The sequence below is a fragment of the Kogia breviceps genome, chromosome 11, assembly GCF_026419965.1.
Source record: "Kogia breviceps isolate mKogBre1 chromosome 11, mKogBre1 haplotype 1, whole genome shotgun sequence".
Lineage (NCBI taxonomy): Eukaryota > Metazoa > Chordata > Mammalia > Artiodactyla > Physeteridae > Kogia > Kogia breviceps.
Genome location: NC_081320.1, coordinates 77196257 through 77222782, shown reverse-complemented (window position 1 = coordinate 77222782; position 26526 = coordinate 77196257). Strand labels below are relative to the sequence as shown.

At 39.2% G+C, this 26526-nt stretch overlaps 1 protein-coding gene across 17 annotated transcripts in view; it reads left to right on the top strand.

Moving 5' to 3' along the window:
* Positions 1-26526, top strand: part of LTBP1 (latent transforming growth factor beta binding protein 1) — a 432121-nt gene that overhangs the window by 354705 nt on the left and 50890 nt on the right. For 11 of the 17 annotated variants that reach the window (XM_067007826.1, XM_067007825.1, XM_067007830.1 and 8 more), the window contains one exon: positions 25477-25602. The exons of the other annotated variants lie outside the window; for them this stretch is intronic. In XM_067007826.1, coding sequence (XP_066863927.1) covers positions 25477-25602 — 126 coding nt within the window. The remainder of the gene's footprint in view (positions 1-25476; positions 25603-26526) is intronic. 17 annotated transcript variants of the gene reach the window in all.

Below are 26526 nucleotides of genomic sequence, written 5' to 3'. Positions count from 1 at the left end.
TCCTAAACCCCTATATCCTGGAACATTAGGATTCCAGTCTGTTGTGAACATACAGCAATGCTGTTATAATTCTAAGAAAATGATTTTAAAATTCATTCCATAGTAATTCTCCATCACCTTCTACGAGACACAAAATAATAGCATAGTCTGGACAGTATTCAAATGATTCCCTTGACTTGCAGTGGGTCACATAGAAATGGTAAAATTGTAAGAAAAGATGTATTGTGTTACATTGGTTCTCTTATTTTCACCTGTATTCCTACTTAAGAGAAAGCAAAAACAGAAAAATACCTTGACTTCATTTGCATATGAAGACATTTAAGTGTCAGAGTATTTGAATGGCTTACAATGGACAGGTAGGGAGTGGTGACCAGGATTGCTGCTCAGAGTCCCTTAATATTTTAGTCTAATAAGTATATATCTCTTACTAAGGAGAATGGGAGACAGAAGGAGCTTTTGAATGTGTAAGATGGTCTTTAACCAGGAAATATAGCAGTGTGGACTGGCTTTTTTTTTTTTAAGTAAATTTTTAAAATTGCTTACAATATATAAAGAAAAGTGCATCAGTCATAAGGGTACTTTTGATAAACTTTTACAGAGTGAGCACACTTGGTAATGAGCCCCTTGAATGCTCTCTCAAGCTTCTTCCTGATTATTACCTCCCTGCCCAATACCCACACACAGCAGTAACCACTATTTTGTCTTCATTACCATGGCTTTCTTTTGCCTGTTTTTGAGCATTGTATCAGTGGAATTACGTAGTATGTACTCATTTGTGTCTGGCTTATTTCATTCAGTATTATGCCTATAAACTTCACCTGTGTTATATGTAGCAGTACTTCATCTTCAGTGCCGTACAGTATTTCATTGTATGAATATACTACAATTATGTATCCATTCTACTGTTGATGGCCATTTGGATTTCTTCAGGTTTGGGACTGTTGTAAATAAAGCCTTAGTAATCTTGAACATACCTTTTGGTGGATGTAATCACCAATTTCTGTTGGATATTACCTGGTAGTGTAATTTATAGGTCATAGAACATATGTATGTCTCATTCTCATAAATACAGCCAGTTTTTCAGACTACCAATTTATACTGCCACCAGTTAAGTGTGAGACTTCCAGTGCCACATCTTGTCAACAGTTGGAATTGTCAGTCCTTTTAAAGGTTAGCCATGCTGAGTAGTGGTATCTCACTGTGGTGTCAATTTGCATTTCCCTTGTGAGGACTGATGTGCAACAACTTTTCATACCTTTATATTGGCTCTTTCAGAATTGTTTCATTTGTCTACTTCTGTATAAGAAACCTCTTCAAAAGGAGGTACCCTACACAACAATTCTCTCCATGGTAACTTCAGTTGAACCCAAGTTCTTAATTTTAATGAAGTCCAGTGTTTTAATTATTTCATTTGAGATCAGTACTTATTGTGTCCATAATCTTTGCAAACCCTGAAGTCATTATGATACCTTTTATATTTTCTTCTGAAAGCTTTATTTTATATTTTACGTTTGGAATCTGTCCTTTCCATGAAATTGATTTTTGCATATGGTGCGAAATAGAGGTCAAGGTTTATTGGGTTGGCCAAAAAGTTCGTTTGGGTTATGGCGCCATCTTCTGGGGAAAAAAACCCGAATGAACTTTTTGGCCAACTCAATACTTTTTTCCTATGTCCATTTGGGTCATGGCTGTTTGAGAAGAGCAGCCTTTTCCCACTGATCTGCACTGGTAACTCTGTTATGAAGCATGTGGTCAAATATATATGGGTCTATTTCTTCCTCATTCTATCCATAGGTTTACTTATCTACCCTTGCTCCAATAGCATACTCTCTTGATTACAGTGGCTTTATAATCAATTTAAATACATGGTGCTGCAAATTCTAAATTGTTATATTTTGTTGTTCACTGAGATTGTCAGACCTATTCTTGGCCCTTTTCGTTTCTATATAAGTTTTATAATCAGCTTATCAATTTTCACCAAAAAAAACTCTGCTGGGATTCTGTTTGGAATTGCATTGACTCAATAGGTCAATTTGGGAAGATTTCACATTTTATAATATTGAGTTTTCCAATCCATAAATAAAACATATCCCTCAATTTGTGTAGGTTTTCTTTCATTTATCTTGGTGTTTCGTTGCAGCTTTTTTGTGTAGGTCTTACAGAACATTTTTAGACTTATGCCTAGATTTTTAATATTTTTGTACTGTACTGAATGGTACTTAAAGTGGTTTTTTTTTACCCTTATAATTGTTTGTTACTAGTGCATAGAGCTACATTTGATTTTTGTACATTGACCTTGTATCTATTACCTTACTAAATTTACTTGTTATTTCTAGTAGTTTATCTGCATATTCTTTTGGATTTTGTACATAAACCATTATGTTGTAGATGAAAAAGTATTTACTTATTTTCTTTTGATAATTACACTTTTCTTATCTTAGTCTTTCTAGGACTTCTACTACATAGAGGTTGTGACAGCTAGCTTCTTTGTCTCATTCCTATCTCAGCAGGGAAAGCATTTAATATTTAAGTATGGTGTTTGCCATAGTTTTGTTTTTGTTTTTAATATGTACTCTTTATCAGATAAGGAAATTATTTTCTATTTATGATTTGCTAAGTCTTTATTATGAATGGTTTTGAATTGTAATAGATGCTTTTTCTGTGTCTATTAAAAAATTATTTTCTCCTTTATTCTGTTAATGTGAATTGCATGGACTGATTTGTTTAAACAAGATGAAAGTTTGTTTCTCTCTATGTAGCTGTTCAAGCACAAGTAATCGAGGGTTCAGAATGCAAGTGTACAGCGCTGGAAACCAGACGCTATCTGTTTTATTCTGCTCTCCTTGACATGTGGTTTCCATATCATGGTCCAAGATGGTAGCTCTAGTGGTCACCATCACATGTGCATTCCAGCCATATTATTTTCTTTTAGTGAAAATACCCTTGCATTCCTACAATAAACCCATTAGTCATGATGTATTAGCCTTCTTACATGTCCCTAGAGGCAAACTGATAACATTTTTTTAGAATATCTACATCCGTGTTCATGTAAATTTTCCTTCCTCTTAATGCCCTGGTGAAGTTGTGGAGTCATGGTGGTTCTGGTTTCATAAAATAAGTTGAAAGTATCCCTTCCTTCGTTTTTTCTGAAAAAAGTATGTGTTACATTGGTGTTACTTTTTCCTCGGATTCCTTGAAGAATTTACAGGTAAAGTCATTTGTGCCTGGAATTTTTGGTTTTGTTTTATTTTGGAGGTGTGTGTGTTATGAAAGTTTTTAAACTGTAGTTAAGATGTACTTAAAAGGTAAAGTAACATTGTTTTTTGACTTTTCACGTCAGTTTTGGTAACTTTTGTTTTTCAAGGAATCTATACGCTTTAGGTAAAATTTCCAGTGCATTGGCACAGAGTTGTTCATAATAGCATCTTCTTATCTCTTCTTAATGTCAGTAGAATGTGTAGTAATGCCTTCCATTTTTTATTTTAGTAATTTATGCTTTCTCTGTTTTGCTCTCACTTAGTCTTCCTAGGGGATATTGGTCTTTGCAAAGAAACAACTTTCTTTTGTTAAGTTTTCTTTGTTTGTGATTATATTAATTTCTGCTTTTATACTTTTTCTTCATACTTTCTTGGTGTTTAATTTGTCCTTAATTCTAACTTCTTGCGATTGATCCTTGGATAATTAGATTTCAGACTTTTCTAATATATGTATTTTTGACTAAGAATGGCTTTACTGCATTCACAAGTTCTGATGGTTTTTTGTTATTCAGATAAAAATATTTCAAGTCCATTGTCTTTTTTCTTTGACCAATGAATTATTTAGAGTTGTTTTGTTTAATATCTAGAAATTTAGAGATTTTTACTTAGCTTTTTGTTATTAATTTCTATCTCTAGTCAGCTAAACATACTTTCAATGACTTCAATCCTTAAAGTTTGTTGTGGCTCAGAATATGGTCACTTTTAGTAACTATCCCTTGTGTACTTGAAAGCAATGTGTATTCTGCGTTTGGACCTGTGTATATTAATTGGGATCAGTTTGTAAATTGTGTTGTTCATATCATCTATATCCCTATTGTTTTTGTGCCTGATTATTACATAATTTACTGAGGGAGTATTTTTATAATCTCCATTATTGAGATTTATGTTTCTAATTTTAGTTTTATAGATTTTGTTTTATATATTTTCTGACACTGGAATTAAATATAGAATTTTTGTATCTTCCTGGTGGATTGAACCTTTCATCCCTTTGAAATGTCACTATTTGTCTCTATCAGTGCATCTTACCTTTAAATCTACTTTATCTTTCATATAGCTACATATGCTTTCAGTTAAATTTTGCACAATTTATCTTTTTTTTTAAACATCTTTACTGGAGTATAATTACTTTACAATGGTGTGTTAGTTTCTGCTTTACAACAAAGTGAATCAGTTATACATATACATATATCCCCATATCTCTCCCTCTTGTGTCTCCCTCCCTCCCATCCTCCCTATCCCACCCCTCTAGGTGGTCACAAAGCACTGAGCTGATCTCCCTGTGCCATGCGGTTGCTTCCCACTAGCTATCTATTTTACATTTGGTAGTGTATATACATCCATGCCACTCTCTCATTTTGTCCCAGCTTACCCTTCCCCCTCCCCATGTCCTCAAGTCCATTCTCTAGTAGGTCTGCGTCTTTATTCCCGTCCTGCCCCTAGGTTCTTCATAACCTTTTTTTTTTTTTTTTAGATTCCATATATATTTGTTAGCATATGGTATTTCTTTTTCTCTTTCTGACTTACTTCACTCTGTAGGACAGTCTCTAGGTCCATCCACCTCACTACAAATAACTCAGTTTTGTTCCTTTTTATGGCTGAGTAATATTCTATTGTATATATGTGCCACATCTTCTTTATCCATTCATCTGTTGATGGACACTTAGGTTGCTTCCATGTCCTGGCTATTGTAAATAGAGCTGCAATGAACATTGTGGTACATGACTCTTTTTGAATTATGGTTTTCTCAGGGTATATGCCCAGTAGTGGCATTGCTGGGTCATATGGTAGTTCTATTATTAGTTTTTTAAGGAACCTCCATACTGTTCTCCATAGTGGCTATATCAATTTACATTCCCACCAATGGTGCAAGAGGGTTCCCTTTTCTCCACACCCTCTCCAGCATTTATGGTTTGTGGATTTTTTGATAATGGCCATTCTGACTGGTGTGAGGTGATAACCTCATTGTAGTTTTGATTTTCATTTCTCTAATAATTAGTGATGTTGAGCATTCTTTCACATGTTTGTTGTCAATCTGTATATCTTCTTTGGAGAAATGTCTATTTAGGTCTTCTGCCCATTTTTGGATTGGGTTGTTTGCTTTTTTTATATTGAGCTGCATGAGCTGCTTGTAAGTTTTGGAGATTAATCCTTTGTTAGTTGCGTCATTTGCAAATATTTTCTCCCATTCTGAGGGTTGTCTTTTCATCTTGTTTACGCTTTCTTTTGCTGTTGCACAACTTATCTTTTCCTGTCTTTCTGTGTTCTTATATTGAACGTTCCTTCTCTTGTAAAAAGGATATATTAGTTCTTTTCTAATTCACGTTGACAATCTTTGTCTTTTAATTGGAGAATTTAGTTTGTATACATTTAATTACCGGTATTTGAGAGGTTCAAATCTGTACCTAATTCTCTTTTCCATTTGTCTCATCTCTTTGTTCCTTTTCCTTTCTTCCCCAGCCCCACCTTTTAGAGTATTTTTTATTATATCACCCCTAACTTGTTTTCTTATATATATTTTGTGGGGTTTTTTTTTTTTTTTTTTTTTTTGCGGTATGCGTGCCTCTCACTGTTGTGGCCTCTCCCGTTGCGGAGCACAGGCTCCAGATGTGCAGGCCTAGCGGCCATGGCTCACGGGCTTAGTTGCTCCGCGGCATGTGGGATCTTCCCGGACCAGGGCACGAACCCGTTTCTCCTGCATCGGCAGGCGGATTCTCAACCACTGCGCCACCAGGGAAGCCCCTCTTATATATATTTTGGAAAGAATGTTTTCCTATGATTTTTCAACTGAGTAGTGAATGAAAGGAAAATAAAATGCACCAAAAGTTAAGTTTGAGATCTAAAATGTTTTGGTCTAAATTCTATTTTCACATAATAAAAAGTGAAATTGTATACAATACTTATCTGTAAGCAGTAGAAAAGTCAATCTTCAGATAGAAACATTTACAACTGGCAATGTACTATTTGTGTTTGAGGAAGGGATTAGGTTCAAAGTGTTTATTTTTCATTCAACAGAATCTCTGAATTCACATTCAGAAGATTGTACTTTTGGGCAGGATCTCCAGAGTTTTTGAAACTAAACAAATACAGCTTTGTATGAAAAAAAAAAAAAAAAATCTTGGTTAGATTAAAAATCGCTTAAAGTTTTTTTGTTTGGATTTTTTTGGTTTGCTTTATTGTTTTCAATTGCAGCTGTAATTGTTGAAAATTGCTATGGTGTCCTAACTTAAAATATTTCCTAACTTAATAATTATCAGCAGCATTTCTCTTCAGTAATTTTTAAAAATAATTTCAAGCAAAACAGTTTATTTTAAAGTAAAACATTCAGCTTTTTAATTGTCAATTTGAAGAATTATTTAAATGTTACAAGTTTTTCATTATATTTTAGAATATTTATGAATGTCTATTCTACTTTTGTACAGTTTTATTCATTGCTGTTAGAGTGCAGAATATACTTAGGTATATACTCAAGTAGAATAATTTTTTACTTTCATATCTTCAAATAGTTGACTGAAAACAAATAATTTTTCTGATTTTAAGAGTAATATAGGGCTTCCCTGGTGGCGCAGTGGTTGAGAGTCCGCCTGCCAATGCAGGGGACACGGATTCGTGCCCTGGTCCAGGAAGATCCCACATGCCGCGGAGCGGCTAGGCCCGTGAGCCATGGCCACTGAGCCTGCGCGTCTGGAGCCTGTGCTCTGCAACGTAAGAGGCCTGTGTACTGAAGAAAAAAAAAAAAAAAAAGTAATATGTCCTCAATCTGAAAAACTTAGAAAATGTTAAGAAGTGAGAAAAAAAAAATCATCAACCAACCAGTTGCTATTTGGTCTATTTCTTTTTTTAGTTTTCAGTATTTAAGTGTTTTAATAAGATCATATGCTTTTATCTTTACTTTTTCGCTTAGTATTATGATTGTACCATACATTTTTAAAGATATGCTCCTAATTATGGAGATAGACTCTGTCCTGTGTTGTTGTTGCCGTTAAAAATGTTTTATGAAGAAACTTGTGTATAAACATTTCTTTTCATCAATGATCATGTCCCTAGAGTAGATTCTAAGACATTTAATTACAAGCTCAAAGGATATTAGCAGCTTTATGGGTCTTAACAACGTATGTGAGCTCCTTGCTTTCCAGAAATGTTGTACCAGTTTCTGCTTCCACCAGAACCCAATGAGACCTCCTAGTCTAGACCTCCTAGACCTCCTAACATTTTCTCCTAAAAGAAACTCATGTTCATATTTTTCTCTGTTAATTTTATAAGAAGAAAATATTTAATTTGCATTTTATATTAGGTTAACTTCTTTTATATTTATCTCCTTTCTTCTGTGAGATATTTTTCTTACCTACCTGAGGTAAAGTTTTTCTAACAGATTTATGTGTACTAAGGATAATAATCACTGATCAATATTTTACAAATGCTTTCCCCATTCTTTAACTTGCCTTTTAATTTTATAGTGCTGTTATTTCTTTCATTGCTTTATACTTGGCCATTTTCCCTGTTCTGTTGTGAACAATTGTATATTTATATTTCTTATAGTATTTTATCTTTGTGAGTTTTTTTTTTTAATATTTAACTCTCATACATCTGGGATATAAAAATGAATGTTTTCTTGACCATCAGTTTGTCCTTTTCTCTTCATTCTAGAAGAACGTTTTAAATTGGAATTTGAAATTTTCAAATACATGTTCCTACATTATAAATTCTACTTTTTAAACTGTCTGCAGCACAACTTTAATTTGACTGTTGCTTTCAGATGGAATGGGAAATGGCTAGGTTACCAGCTGTTTTTCTAGCTCAGCTCCATTGCTTCAGTAGTTCTTCCTCCCATGCTGTGGCTGTGAGTGCTCAGCCTTGTGTTTTGGTGATGATGTGATGTACCATCGTTCTAAGATCTTCATAAGTGTTTAGTGAGGGTCAGGAAGAGCCTGTGTGAGCAGACACATTTTCAACACAAGGTTGGGTCAAAAAACCTTCTAAGAAGCTCCAGCTGAGACTAGAAGAGCTTGGAGGGCCGAGGAACATTATCTAGGTGAAAAATATGACCTGAGATCTGTGAGGAAGGGATTGGGGGAGGATGTCCTGGCATAATAGATGCCACTAGCAAAGATTTGGAGACATGAAATATGGCATGGATTTTGGGACATAGTAATTAGTTTAAGTTGAACATGTGTGATGGGGGAAAAAGTGATACATAAGATATAGCTAAAGAGGTAGGCAAAGGCTGGATTATGGAAGGCTTGCTTGCTTTTGTATTCAACAGTATTATGTTTAATGTTGCCATTACACACCTATTATGTACCAGACTTTGTTCAAGGCTATGGACATATAGTGATTAGCAAAACAGACATGATCTCTGCCTTCTAGGAAGTGCACTTGCAGGGCACAAGCAGTAAATACACAACTAAACGTTTCAAAAAGCATATGACCACAGATCATTATGCTGCTGCAAGGGGAAGAACAGAGTCAATGAGAAGAAAGAGGAGGGAAAGCTCATTTATTTCACCTGAAGGGTCTCTTAAGAAATGGCATTTGAGCTGAGCCTTGAGGAGTGAGTTCCCTATGGAAGAGTGAGGTGGTGTGGAGCGTTCCCAGGTGGAGTTGTAGGAAGGGCAAAGGTGCTGAGGTAGGAAAGCACTAGGTGCATTCAGGGAGGTGAAAAAGACCAATGCCTAGTGCTTAGAGGGAGGGAGACACAGTGAGGGATGGACTGGAGAGTTGGGGATGGAATGTACAAAGCCTCACAGGAGACATTAAGGGTTTGAATATCATTCTAAGAATAATTGAAATAGACTGATAAATTTTAAGCAGGACAGTGTTATACTATATTTCATCATTTCATCATAAGATGCATATTTTTTTCACACTTTAATATTGGGATGCTTCTTCCAGTTGATGTGATTTGTTTAAAAATAAGCAGTATGAAATACTTGAATTTGCAGAGCCTTTTTTCTTTCTCTTTTGATGGTATATAAAATAAACTCTTAGGTTTGATGTTATTCAATACTCTGTATTTTTAAAGTGTATATTGCCCAGGGTACGTTTGAAAATGGGATTAGAGGGGCAAGAGAAAACTCAGGGTGTCTTCTCAGATGTTGTTCAGACCAAGCATATTGGTAGCTCAGGCTAGAGTAGTAACAGTATTATGGAGAGAAACGAATGACTCAAGAAATGGTTTGGAGAGAGAACCTGGTACTGGATTAGAACATAGTGCTGGTTTGGATGTAGGGTAATGAGGAAAAGGGATACTGAGGATAGATCCCTGGTTCTGAATGTAACAATTAGATATTTGGTGGCACTATTTGCTGACATGGTGAAAAATTAAGCAAAAAAAAATTTTTAACATCAAAAGTATGATTTGGGTGTATTGAACTAGAGTTGCCTTTGAGATGTCCATGTGGGTGTGACAGTCAAGCAGTTGGATCAAGTTAGATCTGGTGTTTGAAAGAGAAGTCTATGCTGGAGATACACACTGGAAGTCCCCAGATATAGATGGTGTTTGAAGCTATTAGAATGGATGAGGCCATCAAGAGAGACCATGCAATGAGAAGAAAAGAAGGCCTAGGACTAAGCCCTGAAAAACACATCTAGGGGTCAAGTAAAAGAGAAAGACTGTGGAATGTGGCTAGAGGATTAAGAGAAAACCTTGGAGCATATAGGACCATGGAATCTAAGGGAAGAGCCTGCTTTAAGAAGAGGAGAGTTGTCAAGTGTGTTAAACACCACTGAGAGATCTATTAACATGACAATCAAGAAGAGTCCTTTGGATTTTACAAAATGATGACCTTATCAAGAGCCGTTTTGGTGGAGTACTATATATGAGAGCCACCCAGGAGTAAATGAGAACTAATGGAGTAGACACAGCACATGTAGGAAAGTCTGGAACCTTGACTGTTAAAGGGGGTGAGAAATATGGTTCTATCTGAAGGGATTTTGTGCCCTGAGGCTCTTTGTTGTTTTTAAGATGATAGCAGGAAGTGTTTGATCCTGATGGAATGATCCAGTAGACAGGGAAAGGGCAGTAGAAGATGCAGGGGCAGAGAGGCCAGCTAGGAAAGCAAATAATCTGAGAAGCCGAGTATGGATGAGCTCCAGAAGTCACGTGGCATGGGTCTTGATACTGTTATCCCTGGAGAAAAACTGAAGAGGCTTTAAGCAAAGAATTATTTGGTTGGACTATTTCAACAGATTAATCATTCTCTCATTGTGGAGGATGGGTTTGGAGTGGCAGTGAGTGGCGGAGAGCACAAAACCTGGTAGAATATCATTGCAGGAATTCCGATGAGAGATGAGGAGGCCCCGAGTAAGGTTGGAGAAGACGGGGGAGATTGGAGATAGAACAAGAGAGAAAATCAGAGGAGTGCGATGCTTGTATGTGGGGAGGTGACCAAGGATGAGTCCCGTGTCTTTGGATAAGTTTGGGATTATGATGATTGTGATTTTAGGGTGGTTTTCCAATAGGTTATCTTTTTATTTTTTAACCCTAACATTTATTGAATGCTTTTTTTAAAAACATCTTTATTGGGGTATAGTTGCTTTACAAGGTGTGTTAGTTTCTGCTTTACAACAAAGTGAATCAGTTATACATATACATATGTCCCCATATCTCTTCCCTCTTGCGTCTCCCTCGCTATCCCACCCTCCCTATCCCACCCCCTAGGTGGTCACAAACAACCTAGCTGATCTCCCTGTGCCATGAGGCTGCTTTCCACTAGCTATCCACCCTACGTTTGGTAGTGTATATATATCCTGGCCAGTCTCTCACTTCGTCACAGCTTACCCTTCCCCTCCGCATATCCTCAAGTCCATGCTCTAGTAGGTCTGTGTTTTATTCCCGTCCTACCCCTAGTCTCTTCATGACACTATTTTTTTCTTAGATTCCATGTATATGTGTTAGCATACGGTATTTGTTTTTCTCCTTCTGACTTACTTCACTCTGTATGACAGACTCCAGGTCCATCCACCTCACTACAAATAACTCAGTTTCATTCCTTTTTATGGCTGAGTAATATTCCATTGTATATATGTGCCACATCTTCTTTATCCATTCATCTGTTGATGGACACTTAGGTTGCTTCCATGTCCTGGCTATTGTAAATAGAGCTGCAATGAACATTGTGGTACATAACTCTTTTTGAATTATGGTTTTCTCAGGGTATATGCCCAGTAGTGGCATTGCTGGGTCATATGGTAGTTCTATTTTTAGTTTTTTAAGGAACCTCCGTACTGTTCTCCATAGTGGCTGTATCAATTTACATTCCCACCAATGGTGCAAGAGGGTTCCCTTTTCTCCACACCCTCTCCAGCATTTATGGTTTGTGGATTTTTTGATAATGGCCATTCTGACTAGTGTGAGGTGATAACCTCATTGTAGTTTTGATTTTCATTTCTCTAATAATTAGTGATGTTGAGCATTCTTTCACATGTTTGTTGTCAATCTGTATATCTTCTTTGGAGAAATGTCTATTTAGGTCTTCTGCCCATTTTTGGATTGGGTTGTTTGCTTTTTTTATATTGAGCTGCATGAGCTGCTTGTAAGTTTTGGAGATTAATCCTTTGTTAGTTACATCATTTGCAATTATTTTCTCCCATTCTGAGGGTTGTCTTTTGGTCTTGCTTATGGTATCCTTTGCTGTGCAAAAGCTTTTAAGCTTCATTAGGTCCCATTTGTTTATTTTTGTTTTTATTTCCATTTCTCTAGGAGGTGGGTCAAAAAGGATCTTGCTGTGATTTATGTCATAGAGTGTTCTGCCTATGTTTTCCTCTAAGAGTTTGATAGTGTCTGGCCTTACATTTAGGTCTTTAACCCATTTTGAGTTTATTTTTGTGTATGGTGTTAGGGAGTGTTCTAATTTCATACTTTTACATGTACCAGTCCAGTTTTCCCAGCACCATTTATTGAAAAGGCTGTCTTTTCTCCACTGTATATTCTTGCCTCCTTTATCAAAGATAAGGTGACCATATGTGTGTGGGTTCATCTCTGGGCTTTCTGTCCTGTTCCATTGATCTATATTTCTGTTCTTGTGCCAGTACCATACTGTCTGAAGTCAGGGAGCCTGATTCCTCCAGCTCCATATTTTGTTCTCAAGAATGATTTGGCTTTACGGGGTCTTTTGTGTTTCCATACAAATTGTGAAATTTTTTGTTCTAGTTCTGTAAAAAATGCCAGTGGTAGTTTGATAGGGATTGCATTGAATCTGTAGATTGCTTTGGGTAGTAGAGTCATTTTCACAATGTTGATTCTTCCAATCCAAGAACATAGTATATTTCTCCATCTGTTTGTATCATCTTTAATTTCTTTCATCAGTGTCTTATAATTTTCTGCATACAGGTCTTTTTTCTCCTTAGGCAGGTTTATTCCTAGATATTTTATTCTTTTTGTTGCAGTGGCAAATGGGAGTGTTTTCTTAATTTCACTCTCAGATTTTTCATCATTAGTGTATAAGAATGCCAGAGATTTCTGTGCATTAATTTTGTATCCTGCTACTTTACCTAACTCATTGATTAGCTCTAGTAGTTTTCTGGTAGCATCTTTGGGATTCTCTGTGTGTAGTATCGTGTCATCTGCAAACAGTGACAGCTTTACTTCTTCTTTTCCGATTTTGATTCCTTTTATTTCCTTTTCTTCTCTGATTGCTGTGGCTAGAACTTCCAAAACTATGTTGAATAAGAGTGGTGAGAGTGGGCAACGTTTTCTTGTTCCTGATCTTAGTGGAAATGGTTTCAGTTTTTCACCATTGAGAACAATGCTAGCTGTGGGTTTGTCATATATGGCCTTTATTATGTTGAAGAAAGTTCCCTCTGTGCCTACTTTCTGCAGGTTTTTTATCATAAATGGTGTTGCATTTTGTCAAAAGCTTTCTCTGCATCTATTGAGATGATCATATGGTTTTTCTCCTTCAGTTTGTTGATATGGTGTATCATGTTGATTGACTTGCGTATATTGAAGAATCCTTGCATTCCTGGAATAAACCCCACTTGATCATGGTGTATGATCCTTTTAATGTGCTGTTGGATTCTGTTTGCTAGTATTTTGTTGAGGATTTTTGCATCTATGTTCATCAGTGATATTGGCCTGTAGTTTTCTTTCTTTGTGACGTCTTTGGTTTTGGTATCAGGGTGATGGTGGCCTCATAGAATGAGTTTGGGAGTGTTCCTCCCTCTGCTATCTTTTGGAAGAGTTTGAGAAGGATAGGTGTTAGCTCTTCTCTAAATGTTTGATAGAATTCGCCTGTGAAGCCATCTGATCCTGGGCTTTTGTTTGCTGGAAGATTTTTAATCACAGTTTCAATTTCAGTGCTTGTGATTGGTCTGTTTATATTTTCTATTTCTTCCTGGTTCAGTTTCGGCAGCTTGTGCATTTCCAAGAATTTGTCCATTTCTTCCAGGTTGTCCGTTTTATTGGCATAGAGTTGCTTGTAGTAATCTCTCATGATCTTTTGTATTTCTACAGTGTCCTTTGTTGCCTCTCCTTTTTCATTCTAATTCTATTGATTTGAGTCTTCTCCCTTTTTTTCTTGATGAGTCTGGCTAATGGTTTATCAGTTTTGTTTATCTTCTCAAAGAACCAGCTTTTAGTTTTATTGATCTTTGCTATCCTTTCCTTCATTTCTTTTTCATTTATTTCTGATCTGATCTTTATGATTTCTTTCCTTCTGCTAAATTTGGGGGTTTTTTGTTCTTTCTCTAAGTGCTTTTTTGTGTGTGTGTGGTACGCGGACCTCTCACTGTTGTGGCCTCTCCCGTTGCGGACGCGCAGGCTCAGCTGCCATGGTTCACGGGCCTAGCTGCTCCGCGGCATATGGGATCTTCCCGGACCGGGGCACGAACCTGTGTTCCCTGCATCGGCAGGCAGACTCTCAACCACTGCGCCACCAGGAAAGCCCTCTCTAATTGCTTTAGGTGCAAAGTTAGGTTGTTTATTCCAGATGTTTCCTGTTTCTTAAGGTAGGATTGTATTGCTATAAACTTCCCTCTTAGAACTGCTTTTCCTGCATCCCATAGGTTTTGGATCGTCGTGTCTCCATTGTCATTTGTTTCTAAATATTTTTTGATTTCCTCTTTGATTTTTTCAGTGATCACTTCGTTATTTAGTAGTGTATTGTTTAGTCTCCATGTGTTTGTATTTTTTACAGATCTTTTCCTGTAGTTGATATCTAGTCTCATAGCGTTGTGGTCGGAAACGATACTTGATACGATTTCAATTTTCTTAAACTTACCAAGGCAAGATTTCTGACCCAGAAGATGATCTATCCTGGAGAATGTTCCATGAGCACTTGAGAAAAATGTGTATTCTGTTGTTTTTGGATGGAATGTCCTATAAATATCAATTAAGTCCATCTTGTTTAATGTATCATTTAAAACTTGTGTTTCCTTATTTATTTTCATTTTGGGTGATCTGTCCATTGGTGAAAGTGGGGTGTTAAAGTCCCCTACTATGATTGTGTTACTGTCGATTTCCCCTTTTGTGGCTGTTAGTATTTGCCTTATGTATTGAGGTGCTTCTATGTTGGGTGCATAAATATTTACAATTGTTATATCTTCTTCATGGATCGATCCCTTGATCATTATGTAGTGTCCTTCTTTGTCTCTTGTAATGGTTTTTATTTTAAAGTCTATTTTGTCTGATATGAGAATTGCCACCCCAGCTTTCTTCTGATTTCCATTTGCATGGAATATCTTTCCATCCCCTCGCTTTCAGTCTGTATGTGTCCCTAGGTCTGAAGTGGGTCTCTTGTAGACAGCATATATATGGGTCTTGTTTTTGTATCCATTCAGCCAGTCTGTGTCTTTTGGTGGGAGCATTTAATCCATTTACATTTACAGTAATTATCGATATGTATGTTCCTATTACCATTTACTTCACTGTTTTGAGTTTGTTCTTGTAGGTCTTTTCCTTCTCTTGTGTTTCTTGCCTAGAGAAGTTCCTTTAGAATTTGTTGTAAAGCTGGTTGGTGGTGCTGAACTCTTTCAGCTTTTGCTTGTCTGTAAAGGTTTTAATTTCTCCATCAAATCTGAATGAGATCCTTGCTGGGTAGAGTAATCTTGGTTGTAGGTTTTTCTCCTTCATCACTTTAAATATGTCCTGCCACTCCCTTCTGGCTTGCAGAGTTTCTGCTGAAAGATCAGCTCTTAACCTTATGGGGATTCCCTTGTGTGTTATTTGTTGCTTTTCCCTTGCTGCTTTTAATATGTTTTCTTTGTATTTAATTTTTGACAGTTTGATTAATATGTGTCTTGGTGTGTTTCTCCTTGGATTTATCCTGTATGGGACTCTATGTGCTTTCTGGACTTGATTAACTATTTCCTTTCCCATATTAGGGAAGTTTTCAACTATAATCTCTTCAAGTATTTTCTCAGTCCCTTTCTTTTTCTCTTCTTCTTCTGGGACCCCTATAATTTGAATGTTGGTGTGTTTAATGTTGTCCCAGAGGTCTCTGAGACTCTCCTCAGTTCTCTTCATTCTTTTTTCTTTATTCTGCTCTGCAGTAGTTATTTCCACTATTTTATCTTCCAGGTCACTTATCCGTTCTTCTGCCTCAGTTATTCTGCTATTGATCCCATCTAGAGTATTCTTAATTTCATTTATTGTGTTGCTCATCATTGCTTGCTTCCTCTTTATTTCTTCTAGGTCCTTGTTAAATGTTTCTTGCATTTTCTCTATTCTATTCCAAGATTTTGGATCATCTTTAGTATCATCATTCTGAATTCTTTTTCAGGTAGACTGCCTATTTCCTCTTCATTTGTTAGGTCTGGTTGGTTTTTACCTTGCTCCTTCATCTGCTTTGTGTTTTTCTGTCTTTTCATTTTGCTTACTGTGTTTGGGGTCTCCTTTTTGCAGGCTGCAGGTTCGTAGTTCCCGTTGTTAATGGTGTCTGCCCCCAGTGGCTAAGGTTGGTTCAGTGGTTTGAGTAGGTTTCCTGGTTGAGGGGGCTAGTACCTGTGTTGTGGTGGATGAGGCTGGATCTTGTCTTTCTGGTGGGCAGGTCCACGTCTGCTGGTATGTTTTGGGGTGTCTGTAGCCTTATGATGATTTTAGGCAGCCTCTCTGCTAATGGATGGGGCTGTAGTCCTGTCTTGCTAGTTGTTGGGCATAGGGTGTCCAGCACTGCAGCTTGCTGGTCGTTGAGTGAAGCTGGGTCTTGGTGTTGAGATGGAGATCTCTGGGAGATTTTCGCCATTTGATATTACATGGGGCTGGGAGGTGTCTTGTGGGCCAGTGTCCTGAAGTTGGTTCTCCCACCTCAGAGACACAGCCCTAATGCCTGGCTAGAGCACCAATAGCCTTTAATCCACACGGCTCAGAATAAAAGGGAGAAAAAATAGAAAGGAAAGGGAAGGAAGGAAGGAAGAAAGAAAGGAGGAAAGGAAGGAAAGAAGGGAGGAAGGAAGCTAGGAAGGAAGGGAGGAAGGAAGGAAGAAGATAAAATAAAGTAGGATAAAATAAAGTTATTAAAATAAAAAATAATTATTACGAAGAAAAATTTTAAAAAGTAGAAAAAAAAAAACAAACCAAAAAAAGGGTTGCTCAGAACCCTAGGACAAATGGTGAAAGCAAAGATATACAGATAAAATCTCACATAGCAGCACACACATATATATTCACAAAAAGAGAAAAAGGGGAAAATAATAATATATCTTGCTCCCAAAGTCCAAATAATAATATATCTTGCTCCCAAAGTCCACCTCCTCAACTTGGGATGATTCGCTGTCTATTCAGGTTTTCCACAGATGCAGGGCAAGTTGACTGTGGAGATTTAATCCGCTGCTTCTGCGGCTGCTGGGAGAGGCCTCCCCCTCTCCTCTTTGTTCGCACAGCTCCCGGGGTTCAGCTTTGGACTTGGCCCTGCCTCTGCGTGTAGGTCGCCCGAGGCTGTCTGCTCTTTGCTCACACAGGATGGGGTTAAAGGAGCAGCTGATTCGGGGGCTCCGGCTCACTCAGGCCGGAAGGAGGGAGGGGTATGGATGCGGACGAGCCTGCGGCGGCAGAGGCCAGCGTGACATTTCACCAGCCTGAGGTGCGCCGTGCGTTCTCCCGGGGAAGTTGTCCCTGGATCACGGGACCCTGGCAGTGGTGGGCTGCACAGGCTCCCAGGAGGGGGAGGTGTGGAGAGTGACCTGTGCTCGCACACAGGCTTCTTGGTGGCGGCAGCAGCGGCCTTAGCGTCTCATGCCCGTCTCGTGTCCACGCTGATAGCCGCGGCTCGTGCCCGTTTCTGGAGCTCCTTTAGCTCAGCACGCTAAATCCCCTCTCCTCGTGCCCCAGGAAGCAAAGGGGTAGAAAAGATCTCTTGCTGCTTCGGCAGCTCCAGGCTTCTCCCGGACTCCCTCCCAGCTAGCCGTGGTGTACTAACACCTTCAGGCTGTGTTCACGAAGCCGACCCCAGTCCTTTCCCGGCTTCCGACTGAAGCCTGAGCCTCAGCTCGAAGCCCCCCCCCACCTCACCCGGCGGGTGAACAGACAAGCCTCTCGGGCTGGTGAGTGCAGGTCGGCACCGATCCTCTGTGGGAATCTCTCCACTTTGCCCTCCGCACCCTGTTACTGCGCTCTCCACCGTGGCTCTGAAGCTCCCCCCACCCCCGTCCGCCACCCGCAGTCTCCACCCGTGAAGGGCCTTCTAGTGTGTGGGAACCTTTCCTCCTTCAACAGCTCCTTCCCACTGGTGCAGGTCCTGTCCCTATTCTTTTGTCTCTGTTTTTCCTTTTTTCTTTTGCCCTACCCAGGTACGTGGGGAGTTTCTTGCCTTTTGGAAGGTCTGAGGTCTTCTGCCAGCACTCAGTGGGTGTTCTACAGGAGCAGTTCCACGTGCAGATGTATTTCTGATGTATTTGTGGGGAGGGAGGTGATCTCCACGTCTTACTCTTCCGCCATCTTCTCTCCTCTCCTAAAGCAATCTTTTGCACTGCCCTTGTCTCAAAGCTCCCGCCCCTCCACTAGGTTATCTTTAACTGTGGCTGGTGGATGTATGTTATTCAGTGTAATGACTGATTAAAATCAGAGTAGAGTTTAAGTTTTGTTTCTCGGAAACTTCTAACTATTCCCAGATATCATTTGGGAGGCTGCTCTGGGTAATTTTTAAAGAATAATTCAAGTAAATCTCTTTTAAAGTAGTGAGTTTCAAGGCTGGAAAAAAAATTGATCTCTCATTGGCCAGCCTTGTTTTCCAGAATTTGGGGCTAGAAAGTTGGATTTGAAATAACTTGCTATACCTCTGTCATTTCTCATTGCTGATCTTAGGCCACTAGCTTTCAAAACATACTTGTGACCATCAAGGTCCACAGGTTTTTCTCCCCAACTTTTTCTCTGTCAGGCAACAGCATGGAAGTCAAACTCTGCACAAGGATGTCATCTTCTGCTGTTTTCTGGCTCGTCCCCATTTCCCAGAACAAAGTTATTTTCCATAACAATATTCTTCAGCCTTGTTGACGTTGCCAGACCTCAGTGGACCTTTTTTAAAAAGGCTCTTTCCATATCCTATTGTGTTGTCTGGACCTTCTCCAAATCCAGTTTTTAATTTCCTATTGGCTAAATTTTATTTTTTTTCTTTAGGCCTGTGCTCATCTTCCGTTTAATCTTGGCTTCTCTCCTATGCTGTGAGAGAGACCTTAATCTCTTTTGGGCCCATAGCCATGTCATTTAAAAATTCCTTCGGGCAGCTCTTCAGCTGGTTTAACATTGTTCAGTCCCACTTCTTGGCTGGGATTTACCGTCTCCTGGTCTGCTTCTGTTCCATTCAGTAAAGAGTCTGAGGGCTGCATTTCTCCTGAAGCAGGAACCCTACATCCTTTCCAGTGTAAGCCCCCTCTTTGGCTCTGTTCTCCTGAGTCTAGTGCCAAATACTTAACCAATTCCAACTGGTCAGGAAGCCTTGGGCTGAAACAGTGGGTCATTCCTTCTCATGGAGAGATCCAAAGAGCACCAAAGCTGGACATGGTCCTGGGACATTCTGTGGGTTACACATCTCTGGTGCTTGATGGGTCTTTCTTTGCAAGGGTCTCCTAGAAAAATAGCATTTTCAGGACCTACAAAACCTCAGATCTTTAGATTCCAGGTATGATGATACTTGATGTCAAGGCCTTGTTGAAGGACAAGAGGAGGTTACTTGATTAACTGTAAGTCAGTAAGGGGTAAGTCGAGGAGTATGTGTTCTGACTTGCACCTTCATAGTGGACACACTCCAGTGTACTTGATGGGCTCACAATTGGGTTAGTTCTGTTCATCCTCTCAGTTTTATAACCATGGTGGGAAGCAAGAAGATGTGGTGGATACAGCCACAAACTTAGATTCTGAAGATTGTTCCTTCATTAAGCTCTGCTCCTTTGCCAGTTGTACCATTGATTGACTGGGTAACCTTGAGGCAAGTTACTTCTCCTCTCCAGGCCTCGGTCTTCTGGGTCTTAAAATGAAGAGATTGAACTGGATAATCTTCAGAGTCCCTTTGAATTAAGAATAAACCTTATCATTCATCTAAAAATGCTTTGATGGGGACTTCCCTGGTGGTCCAGTGGTTAAGACTTTGCCTTCCAATGCAGGGGGTGCAGGTTCAATCCCTGGTCAGGGAACTAAGATCCCACATGCCTTTCAGCCAAAAAACCAAAACATAAAACAGAAGCAATATTGTAACAAATTCAATAAAGACTTTAAAAATGGTCCACATCCAGAAACTCTTTTTAAAAAAATAAATAAAAATAAAAATGCTTTGACAACAGGAAGGCTTTTTCTTCCCAACCATCCAAGAGCTGTGGGCATTTTCCTATGAGTCATCCCTTGTCAAAAATGACACCCCGTTCCCATCATGCACCTCTCTAGAGAGCCCTGGCACGGAAGGAAGGCTCGTCAGAGAGCTCCTTCCTTGAATAGATGGATATGTCTTGCTCAGAATAAGGAAAAGGAAAAGCAAGAAAACAATGGTAGGAGATGTTAAGAAAGTGAGAAAAAGACTTTTGTCAATTCAAAACAAAACAAAAAACTGAAGAGCATATCTGAAAAGAAGAAAACCACATCATTTATTTGACAGAATATACCCAAATACCCCTTTTCCCCATGCACATGGACTTTCCTGCATATAACACAGAACAGCTAATGGAATCATTGAGGTTTTGTTATGAATTTCATTGTTGAGGTCTTTGAACACAGTTGTAATTTCTTGGTTAGTAAATAAAGTTTACCTGACCCCAGCTCCTTTTAGAAAATCATGTTTCCTCTCCATACTTTCATGGTATTTCATAGTTCACTTTACCTAAGTGAGAATCGAAGGACATTGTACAAGGTTGGAGTTCTGCTCTTATATGTAGCATCCCTAATAACAGTAGGTTTTGAAAAACTTTTGGCCCATTGAGAAAATGGACTAAGTAAAAAGCATACGGACAAGGAAAATTGATCTACCAAGTAGAACAGTGGTTAAGACCCTCAAAGTGTGGGCCTGTTGGTCATTGACAACACTGCTCCTTTAAAAATGAGCCCTTGGGCTTCCCTGGTGGTGCACTGGTTGAGAATCCGCCTGCCGATGCAGGGGACACAGGTTCGTGCCCCGGTCTGGGAAGATCCCACATGCCGTGGAGTGGCTGGGCCTGTGAGCCATGGCCACTGAGCCTGTGCGTCTGGAGCCTGTGCTCTGCAACGGGAGAGGCCACAACAGTGAGAGGCCCACGTACCACAAAAAAAAAAAAAAAAAAAAGAGCCCCTGGCAGTTCCTTTCATCCAGGACTATGCTCTATTTCTCTTTCTGACATTTAGGTTATCTTGTTATTGGAGAATTCACATCAGTGATCTGCTTTCCTTGGTCTGTGTAATTTTTTCTTGAATTCATTTCCATTGAAATGGTAATATTTATATCTGCCTTGCTTAGTAAAATATAACTAACAAAAACTTGCATGAGAAATCAATTTTTACAGTAGTGTATCAAATTCATCTGGGTTGTCAGCTGAGAGATCTCTGGACAGTTAATCCTGTATCACTTACCTGGTGGACACTATGACTGGTGATAGATAATATCATGCATGGTTTTTACAGATGCCCAAGCAAAATTCTTTTAGTAATTTAACAGAGTCATCCTTCATTAAGCAAAAAGAAAATCTGTGACATATGAATCATTCAAAACTTAGTTTCATATTCAAAATTCAACTTCAGAAAAAATGGGGTGGCTTTTACTCATCCATTTAATGAAGTTTGCATCTTGATCAGGCTTTTATTCTAGCATAATAATAAATTTTCTTAACCTTTAGCTTTATTCTTAGAGTTAATCTAAGTTGTAGCAGTTCTTATAAATCTATTTAGACAGGACTAACAATGGAAAAAAATCACTGAGAGCTCATGTCATCAAAAAAAATTCGAATGAAATGATGTTTTTTTAGAATATAGGTCATTAGGGAAGTGAAACAAACATCCTCTTATTAAGCTATTACTTCACCTCATTGTTGAAACATGAAACTGATGAAAGTTAGAGTATATCATTTTCATAAAATATTAATTGTTGAAGAGCTAGTCTCCAGGCATTTTATGTTATTTTTCCTATTCGTTGAAAGCCAAAATATTGCTCATCTAAACTTTCTCTGTTAATCACTATTACAGTAAGTCTGAGACTGCAAGACACCCAGTAATTCATAACCAGCTCAGGATTTGTTCACCTTAAGGTCAGTTATTCAGTCCCTGAGCTGGCAGTCATTAACAAGAAATTGTCATCTTATGTAAGTGCACAGAGTTCATAAAAAGGAAAGCAAGAGCTTCTACTTCAAGAATCTGGACTGAAAAGCCACCAGGTTTCCAGGCGCTGCTTTCCCTTCCTCCTCCTTTGCTGTCCACTGTCCCATTTCGTAGGGAATAAGTTGCTGGTGAGGTTTAGTTGAAGGTTCCCCACCCCCAGAAGTAGCCCTGATAAGCACTGTAACGTCCCCAAACACTCTGGGAGCACAAAGAAGGGTCCCTGAAATCTGCCACACAGGAGGGACCACACAGGAGGTGTCTCTTGGGCTGACCAAGGACCAGGGAGAGTTTCTGAGCAAAGCGGACAGAGGGGAGAATTTCTAGTGGAGGAAGAGATGTGCACAAAATCGGTGAGAAATTAAAGACTCCAGGGTTTTCAAAGAACTCTAGTGCATATCCTCATAGGACTGGAGGATAAATTAGGAAGGAGGTTGGCTAAGAACCATGGCCAGACATGTAGCCAGACGCCAGATGATAAAGGGGGCTCAGGGCTCTGGGCTCCGCCAAGGAGAGTGGTTAGTATTCTCTAGCCGCAAAGAGGTATGGAACATTCAGAGCGAGGGAATGTCCCTGGCAGGTTTGCAGTTTGGTGGAGAATGGATTAGAGGGAGGCAGACAAGACCAGAGATAAACCAATTAGGAGTATGAGGAATATCAGGAAAGATAAGAGGGTATGATTGGGGAGGGATGAGGTATAGGAGAGAGGGAAGGATTGACACTAAGGTTCATGGCTGGGGTGACACGTTGGGTTCTCGGGAGAAGGGAATACAGGAGAAATGGTGAGTAAGTTCACTTACAATGAACATGTCCAATAGATATTAGATAAATGGTTCTGAAGGACAGAGGGCCAGCCCTGGAGAGAGACTGGGAGACCGTCAGTACGTAAGTGGTAATTAAAGCACTTCTGAGTTTCTTTCCAGCCCTTAAATCCTGTGGTTCAGTGAATAACGTAATCTCTTCAACAAGTGCCCATTTCAGGAAGTCTAAAATTAGCAGTGGCCTGTGTGAAGTGACTTGATGACACAGTGCAGTTACCCTTCTCGTGGTTGGGATTAGTAAATCAATTGTGATCCCAGCCTGCTGCTGACATTGAAAATCCATCAGGGCAGATTTATGGAGTGTCTTTGTGTTAGATGCTGCAAGGGAGATTCTTTTTTTTTTTAAGATGTGAAATAATTTCATTGAGTTTTTCCATTGAGGTTGAGGTAAGATGAAGAGGCAAAAAAGGAAGGATAGAGGTGAGAGGGATTGCTCACCAATGTCAGGAAGTGGGGTTTAGTAGGAAGACAGTGAATGTGGTTTTAGGCTTGGTAAGTTTGAGATGATAATAGAAGATGAAATGATCAAGAATAAGAAGGATCCTGACCAGAGACAAAGTTCTGGGGATTTGTGCCCTGGGAAGTCTGGAGAGTGTGGAAAGGGTGGAGAACAGAGAAGAAGGGAGTGCTGAGGATGAAGCAGATCCCAGGGAGGGCTGAGCCCTGGCAGACACCACCTTCAGGCTGGAAAGGGGTGAGAGTGAGCCAGAATGGTTAAAGGTAGAACGAGAATAATACTCTGCCCGGGGTCATGAAAAGGGAGTTCAAGGAGAAGATGTTGAGCAGACATAGAGGTCTAGGGTGATGAGGATCGACTGGGAAATGATCATTGAACTTAACGATAGGTTGGCCATTGGTGTTTCTTCTCAAGGGAGTCTCGTGGGATAAAGAGTTAGAAAGCCAGATTGTAGGTCATTAAGGGAGGAGTAAGAGGAGGAGAAGTAATAATTATACTAGTAATAATAGTAGGTAACATGTACACTTCCTACATTACATGCCAGGCAATGTTCTAAGCACTTTATCCATGTTATTTTGTAAATTATCATAGTAATTCTAGAAATGTACTAATATTATTAATGTTATTAGTATTGTTACTGTTTCCTTTTTACTGTTGAAGTATATTAGGAGATAAAAGCAATGCACATAGATAGTTCTTTTGATAGGTTGTGCAATGATAGAAGGAATGGAAGAACACGGTTGGTGACATCATGGTAAAATGAAAACTTTTTCAAGAGATTTTAACGTTTTTGAAGGCAGTGAGGGAAGGAGCCAGGGAGGAATACTCAAAGATGCAGGAGAAGGGTAAGCAGGTGTGATTATAGGAAGAAGAGGCTGGTAGGGATGGAGAAGGGGCCCCGGACACAGTTTTGAGTTGAGAAAATTAAGAAAAGTTTGTAGTCACTCATATTTTACAATTCAGAAGTGAGACAGTCTCTGAAGTTACGCTTGATAGTATTGGACAATTAGGAAGAGAAGTGAGAGAGCTGCTGAATATCATTGCATGCATCTTCTTTCTCCTCTTGAAAAATTTTTGACTTGGTGTTTAAAATTTTAGAAAGAGAAAACTCAACTTTATTAGTGTGAACTCCCCGAAACTAAATTCTGTCGAGTGCAATTTAACTTGTCATTTTCTTTATCGTTTGTTATCTTATTTCTTTATTTCAACATAAACGTGAAATCTTCTTCACATGTATTTGGATGCCGCGATCGCATTTTCTCTTGGTTGTTTCTCCAAACACTTGTGTTTGGGGCCTGTGTAGTCCAGAGGCAGAGAGGACAGGGAGCCTGGAGGGTGGAATGTGCAGTGTGGCCGTAAACAAGGAGAACGGGAGCGATGGGGATGGGAGAATGGAGAGGAAGGTGAGTAGCTGGGCGGGTAAAGAAGAACTGTATCGAAAAGTCCATTTGTAACTTCACAATTGAGACATCACTTTTATGAGAACATTTTTATTAACGGGATAGAAAGCACAGGACTACTATCATCGAGTTTATAGAGAACAAAGTGAATTTACAAGTTGGCCACTGGCTAATCAGTTGGAGAGCACGGACATTTAGGACCTGAGTGGCTATAACTTGGTGACAGGAAATTGTTGCTTGTGAATAAAGTCTTTTTTCTAGAATAACTGGGACTGGCTGGCTACACCACTGAACTTATCAGGTCAAATTCTCCCTCTCCCCTTCCCCCTCTCCCCCTACTCCCACCCCCCATTCCCAGCCCCCTTCATGGGAATACTGTTTAGACTTGACCAAGGTTATCTCTAGGGTTGAATAAACCTTTGCCCAGGCAGGCCAATGCTTTCAGCTCCCAATTTGCCAGATAGAACTATTAGCATTTACAGCAATCAAAAAAGGTGACAGTACTTTCACATATTTCCACTGTAGGAATCTCCCCTCCTTGGAAATAAAGAGTTGAAAACATTTAGAAAACACTGACTGTGGCAACTGCAGCAGTCATTTCAGTTTGAAAACATTTCCTGAGGAAAAGTAAATGTTTTCTTTCTCATAGAACCCAATATTTTGTCTAATGAGATATGTTCATCAAAACATTTCATGTATATGTAAAATGTTTTAGAAGTTCATTCTGTATAAACATGATCATCTCATACTAATCGGAGTGTGTTGATCACCTCTGTCTATCCGTTAATAGCTGGTGTTTTGTCTGTCTATGTTTTGTGTCTCATGGTCAATGTCTTTTTTGCAGATATTGATGAATGTGTAAACAACACTGTTTGTGACAGTCACGGGTTTTGTGACAATACAGCTGGCTCCTTCCGCTGCCTCTGTTATCAGGGCTTTCAGGCCCCACAGGATGGGCAAGGGTGTGTGGGTGAGTTTTTAGATTTTTTTCTCCCAACATGTTTCATATCTCTCTATCGAAAAGAAATAAAAGTCACCAACCACAGGAGAGATGGAAGCAAGATAATTGGGCAGAACTGCATCATAATTTGATCTTGTCGTACGGTTTGGAGATGTGCAAAAAGATCCTGTGGCTTCTGAAATGGTTAGGGACATTCAGAAATAGAGAAGCATAACTTTGGGTTTAAATGTATATTAAAAAGAGCATCTGTTTAAACTCTTAGCTGGGTACGCGGAACACTTCAGTCCCTCCTGCACAGGAAATAGAGTCTGGTGTGTGGTGGAGCTTGTCTGTCTTCAAAATGCACCTCCCTTAGGCAAGTGCATTTAAGGAAAAGCGTTGGCAAGAGTTTCTGTTTCCAGGAATGACACCCGTAAAATGATGCTTTGGATTGTGCAAGCATATTTCTTCAATCTGTTCTGGGATTGTCGGAGCTGGAAGGAATCTTGAATATCATCAGATGTCCTAGAATATGGTCCAGCACATGCTCACATAAAAGAAGATACTTTATAGTTCATGTTCTGATCAGCCATGATTTCTTTAAGTGAAATTCATCATGAAACGTTTGTAATTAGGGCAGTTAAATGGGAAGGAGGGTGTTCATTTCATAACTTCACCAATAACAGGCTTTTTCTTTATTCTTAATTGAGGAGGAAACCTCTGGTCGTTGCATGGCAGGTGACACTTGACAGGAGTCAGTAACTTTTTAGTTTGGAAATTTGCAATTAAAACACCAATTCATTTCCCATCCAGATTAAACTGGAAAAACAAAATCTAGAAATTGAACAATAAAAGCACTTGAATAGTAACCGCCTTTACGCTAACACTGTCTTTAACACTTGTTCCAATTCCTGCTGTAGCCTCCTTTGCACCAAAATACAAGCGGTAAAAACC